Below are 15,668 nucleotides of genomic sequence, written 5' to 3'. Positions count from 1 at the left end.
AAATGGTATGGTGTGATATCTTTGAAAGGCAAGCATCTCTCCAGTACTGGCCCAGTAGGAAAGGAACAATGTCAGGTTTGTAGAGTGTTTACATTAATTAAATTTGCATACAATTAATCTCAATGGTATTAATTTACATATTAGGTGGATAGCCTGACTTTGACCCCGGCAATTAACAGTGAACACCCTAATCCAAAGATCTTCAAACTTTTTAACGCCATACCCCAAGCCCCAATATAAAATAATGTTATCTGGCCCCACACCCTAAAAGTACAGATCTATTTTCTATTTTCTTACAATTACTCTATTAAATATCATATACTGCAAGCAAGGTAAAGGATTGCTCTGGGTCTTGAAGGAAGACACTCTAACAAATATTAACAAAACGGATTTACAGTCATTCGTTTCAGTTTCTCTCACTAGATAGAATGCAGGCAAACATTTCAGATGAGATCATGGGGTTGAGGGATATATTAAAAGATGTGCCCAAAGCAATGTTCTTTCGTACTGTCTTTTTACAATAAATCCCATATGTGAAATGGAAAAAATAACATAAGCAAAAGAGCAAATGAGTCAAAAAGTGAAAGGGACTCTAGAGTGAGTCAAACACATTTTTCATCCTTGCTTTTTATGTTTTCATATTTCCCACCCCAGCTGGCAATTGCCCCTTTGTGATGTGTGTCACCTCCAGCCAGTCCTGGCTTTTTAGCCAAAATGCACTTTCCATTCTGGAATACTTGAGTCATCTTTACAATACTAAATATTAAACTGCAAGTCACAAAATACAATGTGCTGCTGGTAAAAAAACAATTGCAGAACTAGTTGAAACAAAAAGGACTGACAGCCCAGAACATATTTAGCAATGTGAACGTTGCAGTAATGTTAAATTATCCATTTTAAAACTGCAGCTAAATATGTAATTGTCAACATAATACTGGCAGCCCTGTCACCCTACAAGTGTCTATAGTGTGTTCCTTCTTTTTTCAGAATGAGAAGATGAGACATTGGCCTTCACCCTAAACCAATGTTACTCAAATTCTTTATTTTGTAATAGATTCACCAGGCTTATTTTCATTGTCTGAAACTTCTGAATGTAGAGTAACATCAACCTTACCTGTTTTAAATCTGTTAAATTAAATAAAGCATTGCTTTACACATGTTGTGATGAGTGTACTCTGGGTCATGACATATGTGGTTGTTGTTTGCAGCTCATGCAGTGGAGGCAGTTTGAGGAGGAGCACAACCAGAGCATTGGGCAAATGGCCAAGTTCTTCAACAGTCCCAGCAAGAGCTTCCGGTCCATGTACAGCGAAGAGCAGATCTACCACCTGCTGGGAGAGAACAACTCCATGAAACGACTACTGACCGAGGTACGTGTGTCGCCAGTTGTAAGGTGGGTGGACTGGTGCTCAATACAGACGGAATGATGATGGAAACATTTATAGTTATCACGTACGGAGACTACAAGGCACATTTACCCTCCCCATCTCCTAAGAGGGACTGACGGCCTATCAGGAAACATCCATGTTTGCCTTGGCCTGATGACAGCAAATAAATGCACCGGCTTGTCAGCAAATCTCTCACCAGGCCACCTCTGACAGGAGAACAATGGCTTTTATTCACTGCTTTCTTTCTACAAATACTCAATTTCTAGTAATTTCTTCTACCATGAAGTGCATTATCAGCACCTTGCATGCTGTCAAACATCACCTTATTTCTTTTAAGTTGGAACAAACCTTGATCTTCGGTTGCTCCCTCTGTAAAGTGTGTGGTCCAGATGCCTCACCATGTAGTAGAATTTGCCTCATCTTTATTGATATTGAGACATAGCCTCCAATATTGGGCATGATACCCTAGATGAATAGCCATCTTTGCTTTTTGAAGTAGCAACAGAACCTTAATATCTTGTTTTCCTATCCAAAGTTTTGATTGCGTAAAAGGTAAGTAAAAGTGTTGCTTATGGGGGAAGGTGTTTATTGCTTTGGTATCTTCTCGTACAATTAATCACCTGCAGGTCATGTGGTGCAGAAGCTCCTTAACCCCATTGATGGAAGAGAGTAACATTCCCAAACTCCAGAACTCAGCTCAGGAAAATCAGGTTTAGTTCTAGAAGTTTACAACATTCAATGATGCCAAAATATTGACTTGTATCCATGTCCCAAACACTGAACTGTGGCCAACAAATTAGTTAAACTCACTAGCCACATTAAGCGTACTTTAGAAATCGACTTTCAGCAATTTTCTCATTAACCGTGAAAAAGGCCCACATAAGGAGTATCTATAAAGAACGCTTTCTAAAACAAAATTAGGCATGAGTGGAGTTTGATTCTGCTGACAGATCTATGAGATTGCAAAATCGTGAATATTTTATTAAATTTATGCCTCAGCAAAAAACATTTTTTGCAGAAATATAGACGTGTAGAGATGTTTCACTAATTTTACCAAACACAAAGAGGCCAAAATGTTAATTATGTGTAAATGTTTAGTATATTACACAAAGAAACTTTAAAGGTTTCATTTTCTATGTTGGAAAAATAACTTACGTCGCTGCATTTTGCTTTCAAATTAATTGAAATAAACCCCAAGAAGGTTTTTGCCTTTTTTGTACAGCTGACACAAAAACTAGCATGATTTTAAGTAGTTTAATTTATCACTATAGTTTACCAATTTTCTTCCTACCAGAAACACATATCTCATGAATATTTCACACCTCCCTTCCATTAAAAAAATGTATCCACAAATTCCATGGAATTTTTAAAGTATCTCCAGAATTTCATGAAGGCTACAAAAGTCATTCCCTAACCAAAATCTCCCAATTGAAACAAATAGTTTAGTTTTAAAGACTCAATAACAAAACAACAATGATAAAAGTGTGGCAAGAAAACAATAAATTAAATAATTTTCTTCAAAATTTTAGCTCATCAAATTCTTTCTGAATAAAACTGATCATGTTTTAGAAGAGCCACATAAAACAAACTTTGAAAGACTGCAATGTTTATGAAATGTGGAATTTACATATTTGACCTCTTTGCTAGGGATGTTCACAGCTACCAGCCTCCCCCTTAAGCACCCCTCCCCCCAATATCAGCAGCTTTTCATCAGACTACATAAGCTGTCGGATATTTAGAGCTTTGTGTAATAAATAAGACACATTGACATTAATGTAAAAAGATGAATTTGACTGTTAGAGAGATGTAGTCCAACCTTTAAGATGCCATATTTAATTTTTAAAGCTCATCGAGGCTAAACTCTGGTACAAGGAGGTTATGAGATTGGCCTGTGGACTATTTTTGTTGCTGTTGTTAGTGTCACATGTTTTCAGAATTTGCTTGGGGATGTACTCCCACTCTGCGCTACCACTGCCAAACACCTGCAGAGGGATAGACTAGCTCGCTATGCCAGCTTTGTGCAGCCTGGAGCAGATATGTCATGTTTTTCAGGGTTACTTTTGATTCTGAATAAGACCCTGAAGATCGTCAATTGAATAATCCAATGTAGGTTTGGGAAGTCTTGACACCACACAACTCTATAACTCAAACAAACTTGTAGGTGGAACCAAAAACAGTGAATCCTACAGGCCCCATGAAGCTGCTCAGTTGCTCAACGCTCAAATGTTAGTGAGAGAAAAACAGGCATATGAGGAGTGAGGAACAAGATAAATTTGTAAGAAGAGTGGCTGTGGGAAGGAACATGGTTAGGGAGTCAAACAGCTTATCGGTAGTGGAGATGAGATGGGGTCATGGAGGGAGTGGGAGACAAAGAGAATAAGTAAAAATACACAAAGAAACCAGTGGACACATGAACACTGGTGCAATAATCAAGCAAACAACAAATTTTAAATTTAAGGTGTTACTGGCTTTGTCGGTTTTGGAGTAGCATTCTGATGGCCGTGAAAACGTAAAAAATCGCCCGTCACCAAAATGGCCAGGCCTAGAAGCTTTTATGAACGTTGTGTTGATCCTTTGTCAATCTGAGGCTCAGAGAAAGAAAGTTCAAGAAAAGAGGAACATAGGCAGAAAACACACTGTTGCTCCTAATACCTCCCCAGATGTGGTGCTCAAATGTAGCAGTGGGGTGACGTGGACACATGAGAGGATCAGCAAGGAGATATGAGTGTGAAAGGGGAAATAAACCAGGCAGAGAAATAACCTGATGGTGAAGTGACAGTATATGATAGCTAGGAATAACAAAATGGAAATGGCAAAGAAGGTGCCTGAGAAGCTCCAGGGAAGGTCACTGTCAGCATTCATAGAAATTCAGATCCTGCTTAATGCTGAGTGCCTTACACAAATGGACTGGGACCAGAGGGATGCCATCATTGCCTAGGGACTGGATTCTGTCTTGCAGTAAATCTTGCAGTATATTCTCAATAAGCAGTACAGCCAACCATTGGCACAAATTCTCTCTCTAAGGGATAGTGGCAGAAGGCTCAAATCTGCCTCTTTATAGTGAGATATTTACCAAAATCTGTGCAGTATTTCATCACCTTGGGAGGACGTTTACAATCACTGATTCACCAATGTGTGCACTGAACACATCCTATCATAGTGCACATACCTACATCCTTCTAACCATACTCTCAGCGTAGTCAGGAATATGAAGTCATGACTTTTATGCACTAAGTCGTTATTGAAGATGTGTGAGACCAGGGTGAGAAGGCATACAGTGAATTAGAAGAAGAGGCCATTTTAATATATAATTTACGTTCATACTACTGAATATATTTGTGGCATGATTTACACTTCGGTGGATGGTGGTAAATCCATTGGTACGATGGAGTCCTTTACTCCAGCTGTACTGAGGGTCCTTCCTCTGCCAAATTTAGAGATGTACGATGCTCAGCGAACTTCTCTTAACATTGGCAGGTACTGCGGTCGTATGTTGTCTCCCATGGTGTCGGGGTAATTTTTCAGTTTTCATTGACATTTTCATTGGCAATGAAAACTGCACATTCATTAGTATATCTAAATCGGGTGGCCAGTTGAATCGCCAAACCTCCAGTGGCAATTACTCCCTGGGGCCATCAAAGGACTATGTCAGCGAAGGAAATGGAGGTGTCTCCGTCGCTGGCATACTTGAGGTCTGTCCATCTGTAAATCGGGGAAGTGGACCTTAAATTTGGTGCAGAGGGTACCCTGTCTCCGCCAAACTCTAAATCACCCCCTTCATTTATATGTCTGTGATAAGCAAAGTTCTGGAACTGAGGGTCATGGCACTGGACTGATCTTCTCAGGGTGATCCAAACAGTGCAACAGTGGATCAAAGCTAGAGTTCTTTACCAAGGGGATTTAAAGACGACAACACAGCCCAATACTGGATGTCTACGTTTGTGCCTCTAGTGTACGCTAAGCTCTAAAACCTCTATATTAACAATGAAGTTCCCCTTCATAGGCCAGAGCCAACTAGGTAAGATGGAAAATTCCAAAGAAGGGGGGGCCCATAACTGTCCCAGAGGCTTTGTGAAATATTACCTAGAGGTTGGCCATGGTACCCCTCTCACAGCATTATATCTCAGCATCAGGCTTTAACACAGCCACTGTGATTCTATAGAGTACAAGCCTGCTAAGGTGGAGAGGAGGTAAGCTGTGCATCCCTCCCTAGTTTTGGTACCACTGACAACATTTGCCCACCTACAATAACACAACCTCGCCTCTCTCCATTGCCTGATGCCTGCTTCCACCACATTTCTGCAAAACCAGCCATACGCAACAGAATGTTGTGCAACCATACACTGTTAATTTGTAGTGTTCGATTTCTTATGGTTCTGGTTAAAAATCATGACAGGATAGTCAATTTTACCAAACTGCAAGTTGCTGTCTTGTAAAAAATTTACAAATGATACGATGTAAGACAAGAAGTCATGTCCGATGCATGGAAAACATTACTGTGGCAACTCAATGTGACCTGGTTGGGTTGGAGGTTCTTGTTCTCAAGCGCTTACACTCCTCATGCTTTTCCTTAACTTTTGTGTTTTCACAGAAAGATGCAGTGATAGAAAGTCTGCAAGAGCAGGTGAACAATGCCAAGGAAAAGCTCTACAGGCTGATGTCTACCGATTATGATGACCAGCACCCTGGTGCAAACCCTTCTTCTACTGTAGTTTTTTCTCACAGCACAGAGGGTGAGGCGGACAATGCTGGCCACAGCATGACCACTGCAGATTCATGGACAGAGAAGGCAATAAGTGTGGACCAAGGACGAGAAGTGCTTTGTGTCAATGTCCCGATACAGAATCAGGCTCCCTCATCTAATCATCATAAGAACAGCAACAATTGCGATCCTATGGAGAAGTTGAATCTTGATAGTGTGTCATCAGGAAATAATGCGACTGAGGCTCCTCTTGATGGATCTGTGACTCGGCCTGCATGTACCACTAAAAAGGATGGTAAAGAGAGGTGGACTAATTCAAGTGACGGTAGCTCTGGATTTGAAGATCAGCAATCAAGCCTTGATAATTCAACAGCTCCTGAGAATAATGTTTTATTGAGGCCAACTCTGCCCTTGACATTACCAGGAACCACAGAGCAATCATCACCCAGGGTGAACTATGTGAGCAGTGAGAAGCTGCAAGAAATTCTGAAAGAGCTAAGCATAGACACTACTGTGGGGATCAGAAACCTGAAGTCACCAGAGAGGCCAAGGCGTGCTAGCCAAGGCATGCAGCAGGAGACCAACCTGAGGTCACCAGAGGCCTTCAGGAATGTCTGTCTCAGCCTTTCTCCATACATAATGAGAAGGAGGCGGGGCCATGCATACTCTTCCAAAAACCTTCCCCCATCATCATACCACCTGGGGCCCCTGCCCCCACATGTTCTGTGCATGATGAACAAGAGGGACGGCATGGCATGCAATGGGCTCGAGCCTCAAACTGAAGAACAGCTACCTCCCACCAACACAGGTCATGAGCGCGAGGTGCATCCTCGTAGCAAGTCAACGCGGCCTGCCTTCAATAGAGACCTCAGTTTGCAGTATGAGGACCATAACAGTTCACCTGAAAATCTAGGAAATGTAAAACAATTTGGAGTAAATAATAATCACTTTCCTAAGAGAAGGAGGAGCCGCCCAGCAGAACAGTTTGCCCTTAGCCCTCTGAAAGGACCAAGGCATGAAGCAGCAAACAATGAGACTGTGGATGATCCCAGAAAACGTTACACCCAGGATTCGTTAGATTCAGATTCCAGCAGCTCAGAGGAATATTTCTGCTGCTGCCACAGGCCATTTTGCGAAATCTGCTTTGAGAATCCCTATGACTCTAGTGACAGTGGCACATCTGGAACAGATGGTGAGACTTTTGGCAAATCAGAACATTGGGTGAAAATGTGTACTGGTGCCCAGACAGTGGTTAACTTCAAGGAGGACCTTCAGCCCACGTTTGTGTGAGCTGACCTGCCCTGTTGTGAAAACACAAACACTTGACAAGACACAAGGCACTTTCAAGTACAAATCTGGAGGGCAATCAGACTCGTCTCTCTGTGCAGCCATGAAGAAAGCAGTGGACAAAGCTCTGGTCTACAGAGGACCACACTTGCTGAGGTCTTGTAACTAGGCCTGTGATCTCAAAACAAATGCTACTGGAGCTAACCTAATGTGTGAATTCCCTGAAATGGTGTAAGTCAAGAACTAACAAATCCCATCTAACACTTCAATATGGAAACTTTATTCTAATAGATAGATGCTTTTCTGTCGTCCACTCAGGCATTTCGGAGAATCACACTTCACCAGAAAAGTGAATTCAATGCTGATAAACCTGGATGTTTCTAGAGTTTAACTGAGATTCTATTTCCCCACACTGGTCATGTTTCTGTAATATTTAAATGTTAACTTTTTTAGAGGGACTTAGGGCTCTTTTCTCATAGTATATCCCACCCCATTGTCTACATCTCAGCAGTGTTGCCACTGCAGTGCCCGTTTCCTGTTCCTCTAGTGTCCCCTTACATCCTCCTCCTTACGAAATATTGAAGTGTTTATACGCAGCACCTACTCAAGTGCGCAGAAGCAATATAATATGGAGGGTTACACATGGATCCAAGAGCAACCAAAGGTATAGGTGTCCGTTACTGAAATAGCAATACATGAGTACGCTGTTGCAGCAGACAGCATGGCAAAAGGCAGAGATAGCAAGCAGAAAATGGATTGAGCATCAATATTTAATCATAATAGTGACTTTGGTAACCTGGGTACCTACTGAGGATGAGGGTGCAGCTTTCATATCTATATGGGCTATAAATCAAGTCTGTGTTATAGATCAAGAAAGAACTATTACTGAAAGTTCTTAGTTTCTTACGATGAATAGTAGGTGGATTTCAACCCTGTCTATGTGGATTATTGAATTTAATGATCTGTATGTATTTACCAATCTGTGTACAATCATAAGAAAGCACATTTCAAACCTAATATTAGCTTACAAGCTATCCTACAAGTCTCTTGAATCCTACAACTGAGAATAAATACAACAGCCTCTTTGTAAAAGGTCTATAAACCTAAGAACAACTAAAACACCATGTTACACGTCCGTTTCCTTCTAAGAGTCTACTTCTAAAGTCTGTAAATTCACCAACTGTGAATCTATCCCACAACTCCCTTGCAAGAAGTTTATAAACAACAACTGACAAGTTATCCCAAAACTCTCTTTAAGAGCTCTGAGAACTCAGACATTATCTAACAGCTCCCTTCTAAGAGGTTTATAAACCTAACCACAACTGAGAATCTATTCCATAATTCCCTTGCAAGAGATCTATAAACCTATGAAACGCTATCCCATAAATCCCCTTAAGGGGTATTTAAACCTCCCAATAACTGGGAACCCCTCCCAAACCTCTCCTGTATGAGATTTATAAATATATAATCAACTCAGAAACTATCCCACAACTCCTTTATCTAAGTCTACTGCTAACAGGTTTGTCAATCTAATAACAGAGGTCTATAAACAACAAGTGGGAAGCTATCCCAAAGCTCCCATGTATAAAGTCTATAAATCTAAGAACAACTAAGAAATTATCACTCCCTACTAAGAAGATTATAATCTTAACAACTCAGAAGCTACCCTACAACTCCAATAAACCTAACAACAACAGACAAGACTTCCTAAAACTCCCCTGTAAGAGGTCTATAAGCCTAAGAACAACTCAGAAGCTACCCCACAAGTCCCTTCTACGAGGTCTATAAATCTAAAAAAACTCAGCTGCTATCCAACAACTCCCTTATAATCGGTATATATTCTAACACCAACTGAGAAGCTATTCCTAAAATATCCTTGTAAGTCTATAAACCTAAGAAAAATTCAGACACTATTCTATTACTCTCTTCTTACAACTGTATGTATGTATGAACAAAGTATTCCTATAAAGCAAATCTATCCAAAAGGCAGCCGTGCACTGTAAAGGGTCAAAGACAAGCATAAAGTCAATGGGTGATAGAAGAGCTATCTGGTTGGTTGGCAGTTAATGCTATATATGTATGTGGAATTTATATAGAATGTACCTAGCCTGAAGGCGGGGGAGATAGCTGATGGCACCGCCTGCTGCCACGCAGGAACTATTGCAAGAGTTTGTACAACCTGCATTTAGAAGAGTCCATCGGACATAAGCGTTCTCCAGGGCAATAGACCATATGAGAACAAAGGGCCAGATTTAGAACGTGACAGACAGGTTACTCCATCACAACGGTGATGAATATCCCGTCCGCCAAAATCTAAATCCCACTATATTCTATGAAATTTAGATTTCAGCAGATGGGATATCCGTCACCGTTGTGACAAGTACCCCATCCGCCAACTTCTAAATCAGCCCCATAATACTGTGTAGCTTATAAAATCTAAGTCATAATGCTAGATCCCGTTCAGCCAGTGAAATATTGGTCTCCAAACATTAATTTCTAAGAAAGCCATCAACGTTGATAATATTTAGCTCTATTAGGATGGTGAAAAAAGGAAACTACATAGTTTAAAGTAATGTTAAATACAACTCATGACTGAGAAACTATTCCAAAGGTGCCTTGTAAGAGGTTTATCTTGAGACATGAAGTACACAGCCATTTGAATTTATAAGATGAATGCCTCTGTCATTTCATTCTATTGTATGTCAGAACATCCCTTGCAACAATATTGTCTGAAAGAGAAACCATATTCTAATTATTCGTTGACAAAAATATAAAATCATTTTATTGTTAACTCCAATGGGGAGATATTTTGTGTAAATAATATTCAGGAATTAGTATTTCGGTCAGAAGATATTTTGATTATCATATTCCTGTACTATATCCTCCTTTCCTTGGCAACCTTAGTCATGACTCTATGCCCATCCCACAGATGAGTCATTTTCCAGATTATATAAATTTTCAGGAAGTAGCTGGCAATGCATTCCCTATGGCATCTCTCATTATCTATTCCCTGTGGCATCTCACATTATCCATTCCCTGTGGCATCTCACATTATCCATTCCCTATTGAATCTCACATTATCCATTCCCTGTGGCATCTCACATTATCCATTCCCTGTGGCATCTCACATTATCCATTCCCTGTGGCATCTCAAATTATCCATTCCCTGTGGCATCTCACATTATCCATTCCCTGTGGCATCTCACATTATCCATTCCCTGTGGCATCTCACATTATCCTTTCCCTGTGGCATATCACATTATCCATTCCCTGTGGCATCTCACATTATCCATTCCCTGTGGCATCTCACATTATCCTTTCCCTGTGGCATCTCACATTATCCATTCCATGTGGCATCTCACATTATCCATTCCCTGTGGCATCTCACATTATCCTTTCCCTGTGGCATCTCACATTATCCATTCCCTGTGGCATCTCACATTAGCCATTCCCTGTGGCATCTTGCATTATCCTTTTTCTGCACGAGGAGGCACAACAGGAATACACATCCTACTCGCAGCAACCCATACTAATTGTACAGGTTAGGAACCTGATTACATACCGGTAATCTTCATTACTCTGAGTCCTGACCTTCTTCATTACAGTTTTTAATGTTTGAGAATCCCACTCCGCAAGACGGGCAAGTACCATAGAGTTTATTGCCTGTAGGCTAGATTTGCACTACACAAATACTGTATACTTACATACATACAAAGTCTACCTCAGGGTTTGCTTCCTTATCTGCAGCGATATGGTAATGCTTTTTGCACTAATACTGCTCCATGATTAAAATGACAACAATTGCGAGCAAGACACTTACTTGAACCACTTAGGGCCAGATTTCAATGTTAGCGGATGGGTTTCTCCGCCATTGAATATAATGGGATTTAGATTTCAGCGGACGGGATATCCATCACGATTGTGACAGAGAAAACCATCCGCCAATATCTAAATCAGGCCTTAGAATGGACTTTTTTGTATTCTCATTGCCTGGTTACTTTCTCTTTGTGTATGTTTTTGCAGAAAGCAGCCATCACAGGGTCAGGCACTGCCTGTGTTTTATGTCGTAACCAGTCTATCAAAGGAAGAGCAGACAAGTGACTCATTATGTTCAATAAGGCAAAGATGCTCTGATGTTTCCAAAGTTAGAAATATATAAATGCTCCATGCCTAGTAAGACGCAGTATGGGGATTACCGACTCCGTACTCCAGAGATACAATAAAGGTAAAACTTATCTGAAGGTTTTTTTTAGCTTTTCTGATTTGGGGACAGGAAAAACACATGATGCGGTTGGGGGGTTGGGAAGGTTTTTAGTGGTGATGTAACAGGAAGAGGAGGAGAAACAAAGGCACATAAAGTGGAGGGGGCAGTGGTAATGGCCTGTCTAGGGGAGTGGGACACTCAAGCTGTAAGGACTGGTATGAGGACGGTGGATAAGGATGTAATGAGCAGTTGGTGGCCGTGTGGCTGGGACTAGCAGCAGTTTTGTGTTTTTTTCTGCAATAGTTATGGAACACAGGATAAAGGAGTTTGGCAGAAGGGGTTACCCCATCACAAAGGTGACGGATATCCTGTCCACCATATTACGAGTCTATTATATCCTATGGAAATTGTAATGTGGCAGAAGGGCCATCCATCACGTTTGTGACAGAGTAACCCATCCGACAAACTCCAAATCTAAACCTAAGTCTGTAAACCATGTATTTTGCACAGTAGCCTTCCTGCACCAGTTATGAGCAGAGTGTTCCTGCTGGCGCTGTAATACGAAGCTTCATTAAGTGAAGTCACTGCTTATTTGCTTATGGCATTAGAAAACATTAACTATGCATGCAGCCAATATCAAGCATTTAAAATTCATCAGTAACTCTCTGATACTGCTGAGTCAGCAGACGCGCCTAAAACATTCAGGGCTATAAATAGATAAGTAATCTGTAATGCACTTATAATCTAGTGGCAAACCACTGAGCAAATACCACAGACATGCAGGCTCTGAGATGGGACATTTCTTATCACTGATCATAAACCATGTGTAAGTAACTGGAATCAGGGCCAATGCAATTGCAAAGGCATCAACAAACAGTGTCATGTCATAAACATCTCTGTTTTTGCCTTCTGTCAACCAGTGTAGGGGGTTGTCAGAGCACTTTAGCTGCTGTTAAGGTTACTGGTTTCCTGGTGCTTGGAAAGGTTAACTTGTGACCTTGAAATCTGATAGCTTAGATCAGAGCTACGAAGAGGCAGGTCTTGAAGCGTTGGTGACAATGCAGATGGTCCTCTCTTTATCTGAGGCTCACAAGAATGACGTTCTAGAGAAGGAGGGATGCGGAGAGAGGAAGCTGAGGCTTCCACACCACACCCTGGAACAAGGAGACAGGAAAGAGCTGGTGTGGATGCAAAGGGAGATCCTGAGCATTCAGGAACAGAGACATCATCAAGTGTGATGGACCTCTCAAAGCAACTTCCACTGAATTGTTACCCAGATTGAGGGTGAATGCATAGCACAAAAAGGAGGTGAAATGTGATCTTGTCTTCGCACTCCATCGACAAGAAAGGCAGCGGAGTTCAGAATGGGCATGCTAATGCGACAGGGAAAAATACTATTTATCATGATCCAGCCTTAAGAAGATAGTAGCGATGACTACAATAGCCTGAAAAAAAGAAGAAGAAAAAGAAAATAAATATTTTAATAGAAGCCAGGCGATATGAGCAACGTGATCGAAGAAACCTCGGCTTCAGTGCCTATGTTATTGAATGCCATTGTAAAAAAAGGGCAGTCTCCCATAGGGCCAGAACTAAGATGTCGGCTGGTCTGATGAACCATAGACAGCCTTGATCTCAGTTTTATCTAACTTCAGCATCCTTTGGTTGGACAGCATCTGCCCGTTGATTTTAGATCCATCAAGTAGTTGGCAGTAGTGTCACCCAGCTCAAATCGGAGCAGGATCCAAGAGTCATCTAAAGATGACTGATTCATACCAGTCTAATTACCAGCAACATACATATTTCCTTCAGTACATGGTATTATTCCCAAAATAAAATCTTCAGATCTCCTACCGCTTCAGATGAGCATCATCTACAGACTGCAACTCTTGGCCCTTATTTTTCCCATCCCTGTGTTCTTGAAGCACCCCTGGATTGTATATAAGGTTTCATATTTTCAGTGTTTATTGTTTGTGATTTTCAGTGGGTATATTCCAGTGCCTTCCCAAGTTCTGAAAATCAGTGCTCATCAGTGTTTACAAATGTGGCACCATAAAAATTTGCCAGAGACTTTCTTTTTCTACTATTTACAAACATATTCTATATGTAACATTTTCATTGCCGCAGGACCATCACTAATATCAAGTGACGTTCATAGGAGCTGTCAATGTTTGGGGATTTTTATGAGAAATTTGGAGACTCACATCCCGGCAGTGGGACCAGGTTGGATGAAGGTCAGAAGAGATTGCCTCAGTTCCACTGCTCAATGCACATGGCCATCATTTGCAGTGGGGGTGGAGATGAGGTCAGAAGAGGACACCCCACATTGCAGATTCCAACACTTCCGCTTCTCATCTGCAGTGGGATCAGGGTGGGAATGTAGATCAGGAGAGAGCAACCAAGCCCTTCTATTGCTCCTGGTGCCTGTCCATCATCTGCAGTAAAGGCCGCTATGGTCTCTGCAGTAGCGTCTTCCCACCACTTCCAACCATGATCTTATAGAGTTTGGGAAAAGGTTCTCTTTGTTCCGAGGAATGCTAGTCCGTATGGAAACAGCAATCCCAACAGTTGGTACATTTCACAGAATATCTGGTGTGAAATGAAGTCTGGTGCCCTGCAGTGGAGGGGCTATAATGGATTAAATATTTCAACATTACTAAAGTTTGTAACTATCGGCTTCAGTTATCTGATAAGAATGGGATGTCACAGACACTCTCAACCTCATTCCCATCTCTCCCAAGTACTATAATTCTTCTGCTTTGAGGAAAACCATCACATATATTAGTAAATCACATGTTCACCTCTAGGGACATCTTGGTGGTGTGCAGGAGATGTGTATTGTTATCCAACTCAATTATTCTCATTGTACCAACCTGGAAGGATGTTCCTCCAAAAATAATTCCTGACCCTTTTAACAAGGTGTACCAAGAGATCAAGGACCTCTGTAGCGTGTAGTGTTTAAATATCACACCTACCTCTGGGATCACAGGCCCACATGGCGGGTCTTACTTCTTGAAGTCCTTGCAGTGTCTCTCCTGCCACTTCCTGTGCCCAGATTAGGACTTTTTAAAACTATTTGTATTTTTCTGTACGTGTTGTCTGTATTATATTGCTCACACGCTCAGGCTGGCTCTGCACTTCCCTGTAATATGGGGGCCGCGCACGCAAGGCGACTTTTGAAAATGTTTACATATTTTAAATGTAGATTTACCAAAGTTTACAATAGGTCACAACAGGGTAGTTTTATAGACATAGTTTATAATTGTGTCTGTCTGCTCCTTATGATAAGGGCACAGAAGAAAATGAGGGCACTAGTGTTTTTCCAACTGTGATGTAAAATGCATATTTTGTATTAAAGAGACAGAATCCAATGCTATACACTCCCCATTCTTTATGAAGATCCAGCGCACCAAATTCTAATACATTTATGTGATAAAACAGTTTACCAACACCCAAACTTCAATTCCTAGGAGAACTTGGGAACACCTACTCAATAATAACACCCCTGTAGCCCCATCCTGAGGACAAAGCCAAAGGATGCTGCAGCTGCTGTCTCCTTAGTACTCTTTTCTTGTTTCACACTCTCAAGTCTTTCTCCACTCAGTGTCTCTGTTATCAATTGGTATGTTCTATCATGTAAATTGGAAATGTGGTATTTGTTTTATATATTTCTGTGACAGATGTTCCTAGTGAATAAATATATTGTATGTTCAAAATATTTATATTAAAATATTGTTTACACAAAGTGGTTTGTTTATGAGAATATGTTCACCATTTGGGGTTCTCAAAAGCTTTTGCTGTGCTCTTGTTTTAGTTTTAACTTGTTGCTTGGCTCTCAAATACAAGAATGCAACTCTATGAAAGATAGTCCTACACCTATGATTTGTCTGCATAGCCACTTCTTCGGAAATTCACAAATATTCCCAGAAATACAATGCATAATTCATCTAAACTGCAGCTGTCCATGAGTATCCCTGCTTTCAGATTGTCACCTTGCAAACTTGTCCACCAGACACTTGAAGATGTACCCAGTAAGTTACAATTTGTTAAATACTTCTATGGGGGTTCTACCACATTATGAAGTTTTAAA

The 15,668-nt window shown here is 40.9% G+C and overlaps 1 protein-coding gene across 1 annotated transcript in view; it reads left to right on the top strand.

Moving 5' to 3' along the window:
- GPR156 (G protein-coupled receptor 156) overlaps positions 1-15,249 on the top strand; it is a 152,396-nt gene extending 137,147 nt beyond the window's left edge. The window contains exons 9-10 of the mRNA XM_069202696.1: positions 1,209-1,370; positions 5,980-15,249. Coding sequence (XP_069058797.1) covers positions 1,209-1,370; positions 5,980-7,380 — 1,563 coding nt within the window. The 3' untranslated portion in view covers positions 7,381-15,249. The remainder of the gene's footprint in view (positions 1-1,208; positions 1,371-5,979) is intronic.
- The last annotated feature ends 419 nt before the right edge of the window (positions 15,250-15,668 follow it).

The sequence above is a fragment of the Pleurodeles waltl genome, chromosome 8 (genome assembly GCF_031143425.1).
Source record: "Pleurodeles waltl isolate 20211129_DDA chromosome 8, aPleWal1.hap1.20221129, whole genome shotgun sequence".
NCBI lineage: Eukaryota > Metazoa > Chordata > Amphibia > Caudata > Salamandridae > Pleurodeles > Pleurodeles waltl.
This window is presented reverse-complemented; position numbering and strand designations above follow the sequence as displayed.